At 40.7% G+C, this 12319-nt stretch overlaps 1 protein-coding gene across 12 annotated transcripts in view; it reads right to left on the bottom strand.

The window, feature by feature from the left end:
* Nucleotides 1-272: 272 nt before the first annotated feature.
* Nucleotides 273-12319, bottom strand: part of LDAH (lipid droplet associated hydrolase) — a 175189-nt gene continuing 163142 nt past the window's right edge. For 10 of the 12 annotated variants that reach the window (XM_073335905.2, XM_073335906.2, XM_073335907.2 and 7 more), the window contains one exon: nt 273-2351. In XM_073335905.2, the coding sequence (XP_073192006.2) occupies nt 2160-2351 (192 nt within the window). In that variant the 3' untranslated portion in view covers nt 273-2159. The remainder of the gene's footprint in view (nt 2352-12319) is intronic. The other 2 variants (XM_078852058.1, XM_073335902.2) reach the window with 1 other exon arrangement.

Below are 12319 nucleotides of genomic sequence, written 5' to 3'. Positions count from 1 at the left end.
AGTGGGATTTACTATCATTGTTTAACAGGGCACAAGAGAGGAACAATATAAAAAGAACACACAAAGTTCATGTATTGTGAAGTCAGTTCCTCATCTTCTGTATATGAATAATACACTGTGAACAAGAGTACACCATAGGTTTTCAGTTTCCAGGCTTCAATGGTTGCTTGTAGTCTCTTATTACTGCAAGATTTTCTACCTCTGGAAGGACCACTTAACACAGCTGAATGTTTACAAACTGATTCCATACCCAGCTATTCAATTCAATATACTGCAAGGAATGAACAGTTTATTCAATCATATCAACAGGTAATTACAGAAGAATCTACTGAACTCAGTGCTGACATTTGTTGCTAACATACATATATATGCTTCACCCTGCACATGGGTTCAGAAGCCGTAGCAGAAAGAACATCTAAAATGACTGCATATCAGCATCTGGGGGCTGTTTCACCGCACATAACTGTAGATTTCAAAACTGAGCACAGTGATTTTTGTTGTTGCAGTTGTTATGACCATATAAGGCAACAACATATATTCTATTGCCACTATGGTCCTGCTGAGGGAAGGCAGCTTCTATGAGCTTGTAATAACCACGACCAGGTTAGTTTCACAGAACAGTCTGGGACAATTGCCTCACACACATTCATCTTATGCCACCACAGATTGCCTAACATTTCAACCTTAAGCATCATCTTCTGTTTCATTAACATCATCCACAAACATCATCCACAAATTCATTGGTGTACCAGCTGTTTTACAATCCTGGAGTTCTGAAGACAAGTCCACAAAAACCTTGTCGGAATTGGATTCCGCTACAGTTTGCCTTTAAATACCAGAAAGTAACAAAGGAACTTAAACAGAAATGACCGTGTGCGTAACCATATAAAGGAACAGCAAGAAGAGAATTATGGGGTTATCCAGTCTGACCTCCTGCATCATACAGGACTTCTCTATCATCTCCCATAGTGCCTTATTTAAATTCTTAATGGATCATACAAGTCAGAGATGAAAAAGACATATTACGTCATCTATCTCCCTGCCAGGAAAGGACTGCTCTTTACGCTATATTATCAAGTGCTTTTTCTATTTTTAAGTTTCTCTGGGGATTGGGCTTATATCTTTTCCTTTGAGAGACTATTTCACAATCTCACTGTTAAGACGTTTTTCCTGATTCCACTTGTCTCTCTTGGCAATTTCTGCTCCCAATGCCTATAGAGTTTTCATTCTTAGCTTTGAGTCATTTTCACAAATGATAGATTTTTTTTTTTGCACTGTTTGCAATCTAGATTGAAGTGAAATAAAAGGGCGAAGGAGTGCGCATGATGATGATGAAGTGTATTTATTAGTAATGTATTAGAGTAAGGACCAGATCCTCAGCTGGTACAAACTGATGGAGCTATGCATATTTACACCAGCTGAGGATTTGGCCCTATATGTTTTAAAATGGTTCATGAAATTTCATATGCACATCCAGTTGCGACAGAAATGTTGGTCATTTTCTTATTGTGAATTCATTCAACTTGAGCATTTGGGTCAAAAGTTTTAATCTTGCATCCCTCTAGACTTAGGGACTTAAATCGATATTTAGGCACATGACAAAAGTGGCTTGATTTTTTAAAGACGCTGAACACATGCAGTTCCCATTGACTGCAGTGGGTGTGCAGTACCTCTGAGAACCACGCCACTTATGTAAGTGGATGAATATAGATTTAGGTATTTAACTTGAGACATTCCACTATGACACTTCTGACCTTGGGCCTGTCCTTTTCCTGCTCTCATTTTGAACTTCTAGCTCTTCTAGCACTTACCAGCCATGTGTCCAGAGAGAGGTCTTGGTGGTTCTCATACCAATTTGTGGACAGTACTATCAGCTGATAAATATTTCATACTCTGCAAAGTCCTGCTCTATATTTGATAGAATCCCTGAAATGCCTTGTAGAGCACTGCTGGAACAGCATGGGGATCCAAAATTATTGTGTGGATGGAGCTATACTTTAGACCAGTCAGTAGGACTTTATCCTTCTGTAAGATGTCTCAGTAGAAAACAAGCCATAATCTATAACGCACAAAAAAATTAGGGTCAGAATCTGAAAGAGAATTACACATTCACCAAAGGGTAACTTTTTTTCCCTTGTCATTATTCACTGAATGAGTGTTTATAATCTGGTCAGAATGTCTTGTACCCAGTCTGTAATCATGGCCGCCATCTCTCTGCTGGCATCTAGGACAAAAGCATGGCGGATTCCCTTCTCACAGAGCCGAATGTCCCCATCTGGAAAATCCATCTTGATCTCTTCAAAATACTGTTGTGGGCACCAGTTGTCTGCAACTCCATAATAAAAAATCAGCTAGAAATCAAAGCATAGAGAAAACATTCATTTGAAAAGGGAAGGGGGGAGCAATAGTCAAATAAAAGAGCAATACAGAATCCTAGAACTTAGGGGAATGGCATGATCCAGCAATCCTGCTACTAATCATGATAAAATCACTTCACTTCGCTATGCCTGTTTCCCCATCTGCAAAACTAGGGATGATGATACTTTGTAAAGTGTTGTGAAATCAAGTGGACGAGTGCTCAGTAAGGGAGAGGATTTTCTTTATTATTTGAGATTGAAAACCCTGTTAAACCCGCTAGATCATCAAGTCCATGCCTCACCAGGGCAGACTGTAGGCTTCTTAACAGCATCTAGTTAGCATTTTCTACGTTATTAAGGGAGAGTTTTCCAATGATTCTGTCTAGTAAGAAATGACCAGTTAGGTTGGGACTGGATACACATATTAAATATTCTTTAACACTACTGTATATAAAGAAAAATTAAATCTAAAGGCCAGATCCTCTGCTGGCACAGCTCCATTGAAATCAATTTACACCAGCTCAGGATCTGGCTTGATACAATTTACATATAAACATACCACCTTCTTTCTCCCATACACCAAGAAAGATGTTGAACCACCAGAAATGTTGTTCCAGTCATCACATTGGTGATGAAAGCAAAATGACAGCTAATCAGACACTGTACAGGTTCTTCATTATTTAAAAGGAAGTGTAAGAAGGAAAAGGAATTAAAAAAGGCCTATTTTTTCATCTTACCATTTTATATTTAAATATACAGTGGGATCATCAAAGGACAATGTCCACAAGTCAACAACTATGACATGTTACCAGAGGTAGATGCTTATACATTTGGTAGAGAAAATGAGCTACACTCTGTTAGGAAAATAAAAAATGGCCCCCATTATTTTATCCTCCTGTCTTCTCTTTGTGCTCTTAACAAAGCTATGAAGGGAGGGAACTACGAGGATGGATTCTAAAAAAATACCGGAGCTGATCTAGAAAAGCTCGATTGCCGGGATTCTTTGCTAAAATGCTTCAGCAACTGTCAAGATGCCGTTATCCAACCTCTGCTGCAACTGTCAGGGCAACTGCATATGGAAAGAACTGACCAGAAAAGTTCCCCCAATTATGAGATCTCTAGCAGAAGAAAACAGTTGGTTAGACTTTTCTGGGTCCCATCACTCACTCATGCTGCAACAGCTACACACCAAAAACATCAACGTAATTTAAGTCCTGAATAGCAAACACCGAGGCCCGTGCAATTTCAGTTGCACGAGTTATCCCTTTACAGGATCGAGCCTTAGAAAGCATTACATTTTTAAAGTGTACAGTAAGACAACACTAAAATGGCAGGGTCTGTTCATCACTTACCTAGCCCAATATGGATGGGAAAAAAAATAGGTATATTGGATTCAATCTCACTTAATCTGCATGTTAAGCACACCAGACTGTTGTGTAGCAACCAGTTGTGTGTCTGGAGTTAATTCATTTCTAGCTTAGGAGTTTCTGCTTATAGAGGTCCAGAAATCAAAGAATGTATCCTATTCTATTTAATTTAGGTATTTAGAGGGTACCAATCACTGTACTGCACAGGTACTGGCATATCTCTGTGTGGTACATATATACTGACTTGGCAGCTCATCCCAGCTGCCTTGCAGCCCAGGGTTTTGCCTAAAATGACAGGAGATTTTGCTTTTAGCTACTATGCGTTGCTGGTAAACACTACCTCATCATCATCATCCAGTTGGAACTAGACCTTGTAATTGGTGCAAAACATGCTACATGTTGTCTGTCTATTTTATCTACTTATCCCATACCTATTATCATAGTATCTGAGCACCTCAAAATCTTTAAGGTATTTATCTTCATAACACCCCTGTGAGGTATTATCCCCATTTACCGATGGGTAACCTGGGCTAAGAGATGGTAAATGAGTCGTCCAAGGTCACACAGGATGTCTCTGGCAGAGCAGGAATCTGAAGCCAGGGCTCCGAAGTCCAAAGTTAATGCCGTAACCAATGGACCATCTTCCGCTCTACCAGGAAAGTGAAAATGTCTCTTTCTTAGAAATCATTTCATAACTCTTCTGGTAATGTCTCAGATTTTCATAACCAGCTTTTTGAAGGGGTTATGGACGGCAAAGTCGTAAGATTTTGAAAATGTGCAAGAATGGGTCCAAAAATGATGCTTTGTGCTAAAATGCCTCAATGCAAGTACGAAAAATATGCTGATTTCTCAGTGGGTCACATGTACAGCTTGGTCCAATTACATTAATTACATTTGTTGCATATTTCATTTCTGAGCTTCAGCACATAACTGAGCAACACAAACAAATCAGGAGACAAACAAGATTGTTTTTAATCACAAAAAAGCTTCAATTGTTTTAATTTTAAACCATTCTGCAACAATTTGAAGTAGAAATAAATGCACCTCATTGTATACTGGAGTAGAGGTGGGCAAGGGGCCAAAATTTCGTTATGGATGACATTTTACAAAATGTTACATGTTTGTGTCTCATTTGTTTTCCTGACATTGAAGCTCACCAACTCAATTTTTGGATACAGTGGAATACTGGCTGTATCAGAACGGTATGTCTTTAGTGGACACATAACTAATACAAGTTATACATCTAGGCGCACACGCACATGTGTTTAACATAAACACAATTTAGCAACTGAACACAGAGTCTCGCAATGGGCAGTGTTATGTAATCTTAATAATAGGTGGGATTAGCAGCCATGCCACTTTAATATAAATAAAACTTATATTCACATATATTCTAATGAGAAATTCCTGAACTTTGTTAGAATCCAACTTTGTTTTCTGATAGTCAGTTCTGCTACCTGCATCCAGGTGTTGAATGGATTGTGCCATACAATCTAAAATGTGGGTCACAATTAGGGGGCGAGATTTTCAAAGACATACATGGAATTAAGGCACCAAAGAAAGTCAATGGGGGGTCGGTACCTAACTGTCATTTTCAGCTTTGAAATTCTCTCCGTAAAGGGTAAAACAGTGGAACTCTTCACCTATACACTACATGGCCAAGAAAACTGTAGATGAACTTTGCCATTAATCCCAACTCATTCAGACCTTATTTAAACAACAATAGTTTTCTCTGCAATTCAAACTTGCCCTCCTTTTAAGATCAATCGCCTGGCTCTGGCCCACTTTGTGGCCTTTTACTCCTTTCCCCAATTCTTTTGCCTATCGGGCCTGCTGCTACTCTGTCCCTCCATACAATTTGGTGACTGTTTGAGAATGAACATTCTCCATTGCAGCAGCTAGCACTTTATGGAAAAGACTTTCTTTACCTCCAGGCTGCATACAGTAAAACCTGCCAAGAGCGACACTTCATGGGAGTTAGCAAAAGTGGTGACTTGTAAGAGGTGGTCTCTCTTCAAAGGTCTGCTGTAAAATGGGCGCTTTTACGATGTAGAAAAAGGCTACTATTGTTACCCATGTTTCATGTTTAATCTGAATCGCCTTCTGAATGAAGATTACATATAGTATACAATACAGTACTGTACTGTATTTGAAATCTCTTGGTGGGTTTATTAATACAGTAGTACAGCAGAGTATACAAAAGTACACAGCATTTCTCAAATTGGGGGTCCAGACCCAAAAGGGGGTGGTAAGGCTATTGTAGGGGGTTTGTGGTATCGCCACCCTTCTGTGCTGCCTTCTGAGCTGGGCGGCTGCAGAGCAGGGGCTGCTGGCCTGGTGCCCAGCTCTGAAGGCCGCACCAGTGCCAGCAGCAGCAAAGAAGGGTGGCAATACCATGGCAGTGGTACTGCCTTCAGAGCTGGGCACCCAACCAGCAACTGCTGCTCTCTGTTCTGCATTCAAAGCTGGGTGGCCAGAGAGCAGCAGCTGCTAGCCAAGCACCTAGCTCTGAAGGCAACGCCGCCGCCAGCGGCAGCATAGAAGTAAGGAAGATTGGTTCCTCCTACAGGTGTGTTATTATAGAAGGGAGTAAGGAAATGTGGTCACTAGTCACAGATGATAGGTTGTTACTCTTCACAGATTCTTCACAGTGAAATTATAGGGGGAAAATGTTCCATGGCCTCTGCAAGTAGTCACTCATGACAGGTGGTCTCTTTTCAGAGGTGGTCGCTAAGACAGGTTTTACTGCATTTACATTAAGTAGCTCTGTAATTAATGAAACATAAGTAGCTGGAGGCACATGGACTCTTCTTCATCAAGAGTGGGGAACGTTGGCCTTCAGTATGCTATTTGTGTAATTGGGAATCTGTAAAATACATCTTTTCCTCTGGCCCATGTGTGGCTGTAGAGTTGACCTGAGTCAGTACAATCACTATACCACTGTGAGTACACTATTGCTAACCCAAGCATTCAAAAAACATGAGTCAGGCTCCAATAGTCACAAGACTGGCTTAAAAAAAATCATGAGATTTAAGGGGAAAAAACAATACATTTGGGATTCTTATTATTTTCCTTCTGGTCTTGGAACATGTAGGATTCCCATTTTGTAGCTGACACCGTGAGAGCTAGAAACATACTTTGTGAGAGCCGGTAATCTTGTGGGTAAGGCATTTTAGCTTATGTGATCCCTCATGAGAGGCACCTGTTGCTTGTGAATGAACAAAGTGGTCTGTTTTTTCTCAGAATTTCTCTACACGGACAGACTTAAGATTTTAACTGTGTATTTCAATATTTTTAAGTTTTGGGGGTTAAGTTTAATCTTAATGCTGAATTTTTTGAGTTTCATATAGTAGTAACTACAATGTTCTTGTAAGCTGTTCCACTCTGAAGTTATTATAAGTATTTTTAACTTTAACTCCTTAAACGTTGTCTGCATACAGTATTATCAGCTCCTCTGCCAGACCCAGCACAATGATAGCAGCTGCTGTGTCAACACGAGGAGAATCTGAGATTGATATCAACAGGATGTTTACATTTTAAAGAGTTTCTAAGAAAACAGTAAAGATTTCCTGCAGTCGACTCTATTGGCATTTATTTTAGTGTGTATGACAGTTCAAAAAAAGTATTAATGATTGAGGGTGGAATTTCCTTATGGCTCTCATAGGTCAATACCGAAAACAAACAAACAAACAAAAATAGTTAAAAATATCCATTGGGTTAAACACAATTTCCTTTATCTTTTTGGAATTCGGTACACAACACAGGGTACAACTTTCGACCCCTGCTCCTGGGGCAAGCACGACTCCAACCGATGGCACAGAACGAAGGACTGGCGCTGAGTTGATATAAACTGGTGGCACATGTGCCACTGCAATCAAGCTAGTATCAGTATCCTCACTGAAAAATCCTGATGTCAGAAATGCTAACTCTATTATTACGCCCGCATGCATTCACCGGATAAGGCAGCAGCGTTCCTCCCTGAAGGGTCGCGCCACAGTAACTAGTCAATAGTCTAATTTGCTCTTGGGTGGAACTTGGTTTAAAAGACTTCAGGCCGGGATTCATTTTTGTCTCCGTCAAGATGTGTAAAAATTGATTTGTGGAAGTGCCTCCTTCTCCTGCCAAGAGCATAATGTAAATGAGACAGAAATGGATTGGTCTGGGATGCTCTTTTCCAGTTTTGGATTTGCCTCAGCAGTGCCTTGGCTTCACCAATCTGTTTCTGGGTGGAATTCAAAGTGTTGGCTTTAACGTATAATACTCAAAACGCTTTGGGACCTGGTTCTTTGAGACATCGCCTCTCTCCCCCTGCGGTATTGCTGCAGTCGAGATCAACGGGTGTGATGGCAAAGCCTTTGGACCTTGCTCCCTAGCTAGCTTTGCCAGACCCCAGATTTGTTCACTTCCCGGGCACACTGTAAAGCAATTTTTGTTTGTTTGCTGGGACTTTGCAAATGGGCGGGTTGTCGATCTGCAGAGCAGGACATTATTTTTAATAGTTACTTGTCTGGCTTGTGGTAATGTTGTAAGGGGACAGGTCAATTAAGATCTTAATTATTTGTATGGGTTTAAAAAAAAACAACATTAAGGAAAGCGCGAGGGTTTGTGAAACCTAAGTAAATAAAATCAGCTTCTCTGTAAAAACTGAGAGCTGAAAGGCAACTGAAACCCAGCTTTCAATGTGAGGAAGGTGCTGAGTTCTGAAAAGTGGGTTCTGTACAAGTTGGCTACATGATTCTGTAGGCCGTGTGTTTCCTCTGCATTCTGCGATATGTTTCATGCTACGGAATATACTGCATATAGTAGACTCCTTGGTGTTCATGCCTAATCCCCACCAGGGTTTATGGAAAGTATATGTCTGGACAACAGGGAAGTTTGTTCACTCTCTCTTTGCTTCAGTGCAACCTCATGCAAAAATATCTGTTAATAATGCTAAAGGCAGCTATGCATGTGGACCAAAGATTACACAGAGAACTATTTACTTACAGTGCCTGAGACTCAAAGACTATGGGGTAAAAATATGCTTTTAATAAAGGATGTATAGGATTTGTTCATAAATAACAGCCCTTTACATAATACAGATTATTTGTAAAATCTTAAATAAAGTGCTTTGCAATATATATTTAGCCATGTCAGTAACGTGCAATCTCATACGGAAAGTCTGGATAAACATCAAAATATAAAACCAAGGATTTGAAAACCACTATTGAAGTTTTAGAAATATATGATCAGATTCTGCAGCCCTTGCTCACTCCAGACCAGATTCTGACACCCTTACTAACATTCAACAGGACCTCACCTCCCCTAGGTCATTGGGATTGCCATGGAGTAGGGTGCTACTCAACTTGAGTAAGGCTATCAAAGTCTGGTCCTTGGTGAGCAGTTCCATTGACTTCAACATGACAACTGAAGGGGAAAAATGAGCGAGGGCAGCAGCATCTAGCCCACTGTGACCCACAGTGAAAAAGGCCAGGCCAGGTAGAGCAAAGCTGAAACCGACCTAGTTCTCAGCTCCTAACACTGGGCTCTATTTTTCTTCATCTATGACTATGGGTACATCTACACAGCAAGCAGGATCCTATGGCAGTTAGTCTCAGAGCCCGGGTCTACATACTATGGTGCTAAAAATAGCTCTGTAGATGTTCAGGCTTGGGCTGGAGCTCAGGATCTGAAGCCTAGGTCCGGGGGTGGGCTCTGGATCAGGTCCAACAGGAAAAAACAGCCATGAACCACTACACATGGGGTGTGATGAAATGGGACAAAAATTGGGAGAATTTCTATAAAACCAGAGTGCAAGTATTTACTAAATGAATCCTCTTGGAAGCCCTAGAAGCAGAGATATTAGTCCTTTTTTAAGAGTACATTCCCACTGAGGTCACAGGACTGCTCCTGTGAATAAAGATACGTCACAAGTAAGACTTACAAGATCAGGCCTTAAAAAAAGCCCAGGAGTATACTTAAAGGAGTTAAACATAATTTGGGGATATTATGCAGTAATGTTACTGCTTATCACATCTACCTTGTGGAAAATCTGCTACAGCCATTTACCCTTTCTTTTGACTTTTCCTTACACTTGCAAAGATTGTGATGTTCAGTGTTGATTCGTCTTTTACCAATATTGAATTACAGCACACTTCCTTTTTTGTAAAAATCACAATAAACTTCCTCTAGTACAGTATCTGTGCTTCCAGTTTCTGTTAGGAAAGGGAGTAGGTGTTATTACAGTGAAGGAACTCAGTTCAGCTGGCTCAAGAATTATCAGCTAACAATAATTAACCCCCATAGCTAAGTTAGTCTTGCATCACTAAACCCTACCTTATTTGTCTGGATTTTCTAATTTAACATAACTCTTGATGGTGCTGCAATACCGAGCCTATTGGACATTCACTCACTGCTTGGTTTTCATTAACAATGTTCATGCCCCAATTTTAAAAAAATCCACCATAATTATATGGGAAAAAGGAACTCTCCATTTTCTGCACACAATTCCATTGCCACTGCCATTGAATGTGCATATTTTCCCTCTTTAGAAGTCTGCAAGTGAAATGTCTCAACTAATGACCCAAATAATGTTCCAACCCCCACAAAACACACATCTGATCAATTAGCATTGTTAGACTGGGAACCTTAGGTCTGAAGAGAAACATATTTTCTATTGCTCCCCAACTACTAAGAATTACAATGAAATCTGGATGGAGAGAGACTGGAATAATTTAGTGTCTCTTCTTCCCTCTCCTTCAGAACACAACATGAAAATATGATCCAGAAATAACTTTTCTATTTCACAGCAGCTGGCACAGTCAGGTGTTAAGGTTGGCTTTTAACTTATGATCACACTGACTACTAAACAGTATAAATTTTTTGAAGCAACAACTTGCCAACTCTATAGCAACTTGGACTATAGTTCCTATTTTTATAAACTTCCAACCTTTATAAATTAAACCCATTTTTACTGTCAATATACTTCCAATTCAACTTAAGGCCAACTCAGATTTTTCCCCTAATTCTCACATTCCCAGAAATTACTAGAAGGAAGAATAAAAAAAGAAAGGCATTTAACCTCACATTTGTTTCTGCTTCTTCTTCGGCTTGCCAGCTGCCTATAACCTCGCCTCAGCGTTTCACTTTCTTGGGTACATTTGTCATTTTAGAAGTGTGACGACACAGTGGAATCAATAAAACAAAGTTAATACAGGGTTTCAAAGGTTCCTGCATGCCAAGGCATTGCATAGATTGACAGTGTCAAGAAAACACTTACTAAAACAGACAAAGGCACCTGCAAACAGTTATCATAGGTTCTGATGCCGCAAGGGAAAGAAGCATGTGTGTAACCTGAAGCATGTGAGCAGTCCCACTGAATTCAATGGAACTACATAGCTATAAGTAGGGCCCTACCAAATTCACGGCCACGAAAACACATCACGGACTGTGAAATCTGGTCTGCCCCTGTGAAATCGGGTCTTTTGTGTGCTTTTACCTTATACTATAAAGATTTCATGGGGGAGACCAGCATTTCTCAAATTGGGGGTCCTGACCGAAAAGGGAGTTGCAAGGGGGAGGGTTGCAATGTTATTTTAGGGGGTCACTGTATTGCCACCTTTACTTCTGCACTGCCTTCAGAGTTGGGTGGCTGGAGAGCGGTGGCTGCTGATTGAGGGCCCAGCTCTGCAGGCAGCAGCACAGCAGAAAGGGTGGCAATACCATACCCTGCCATTCTTACTTCTGCTCTGCTGCTGGCGGCCGCTCTGCCTTCAGAGCTGGGCTTCCTGCCAACAGCCGCTGCTCTCCAGCGGCCCAGCTCTGAAGACAGTGCCACAGAAGTAAGGGTAGCAGTACCGCAACCCCCCCCACAATAGCCTTGTGACCCTTTTTTACCCCTACAATTACAACACAGTCAAATTTCAGATTTACATAGCTGAAATCATGAAATTTATGAATTTTAAAATCCTAGGACTGTGAATTGACCAAAATGGACAGTGAATTTGGCAGGGCCCTAGCTATGAGCACTGTGGCTCTGACCCAGCAAAGCACGTAATGCACATTGATAGTCTCATTGAAGTCTATGGGTCTACTCATGTGCTTAAAGTTAAGCATGTGATTAAGGTCAAATTTTCAAAAGTGCCTAAGGTCCGATCTTGCAAATCATTGCTTTACTTTATTACTGTGAGCAGTCCCCTTGTAATCTGCAAAGCTTTACTTATATGGGGGTGTGATCCAAAGCACACTGAAATGAGTGGGAGTCTCCAATGGCTTTAATGACCTTTGGATCAAGCGCACGATTAGTTCTCTTTAAGTCAAGTCAATGAGACTACCTGCAAGGATCAGGCCTTTGGTTTCTTCTTTAAGAATCTCTCCAAGGGAGACAGGACAATTGTCCTTCCCCCAGAGGCAGAGTTAAATAAAATCAAATCATACAAGCCCAGTGCTCCATGATGAGAATGTCATGGCAACTTTTTGGAACATCAGAACTGGAGCATACCCTTTTGCAGGATTGGTTGAGATTGCATCTTGTACTTTTTCTGTCTGCATCCAGGCCAAAACTGTCTGGGCATTTGAAGGGAATAACTGTGTTGAAAGGAATGACAGACAACATTG

Source organism: Lepidochelys kempii, chromosome 3, assembly GCF_965140285.1.
Source record: "Lepidochelys kempii isolate rLepKem1 chromosome 3, rLepKem1.hap1, whole genome shotgun sequence".
In the NCBI taxonomy this organism is placed as follows: domain Eukaryota; kingdom Metazoa; phylum Chordata; order Testudines; family Cheloniidae; genus Lepidochelys; species Lepidochelys kempii.
The sequence above is the reverse complement of the archived record's forward strand: the minus strand, read 5'-3'. Positions and strand labels throughout refer to the sequence as shown.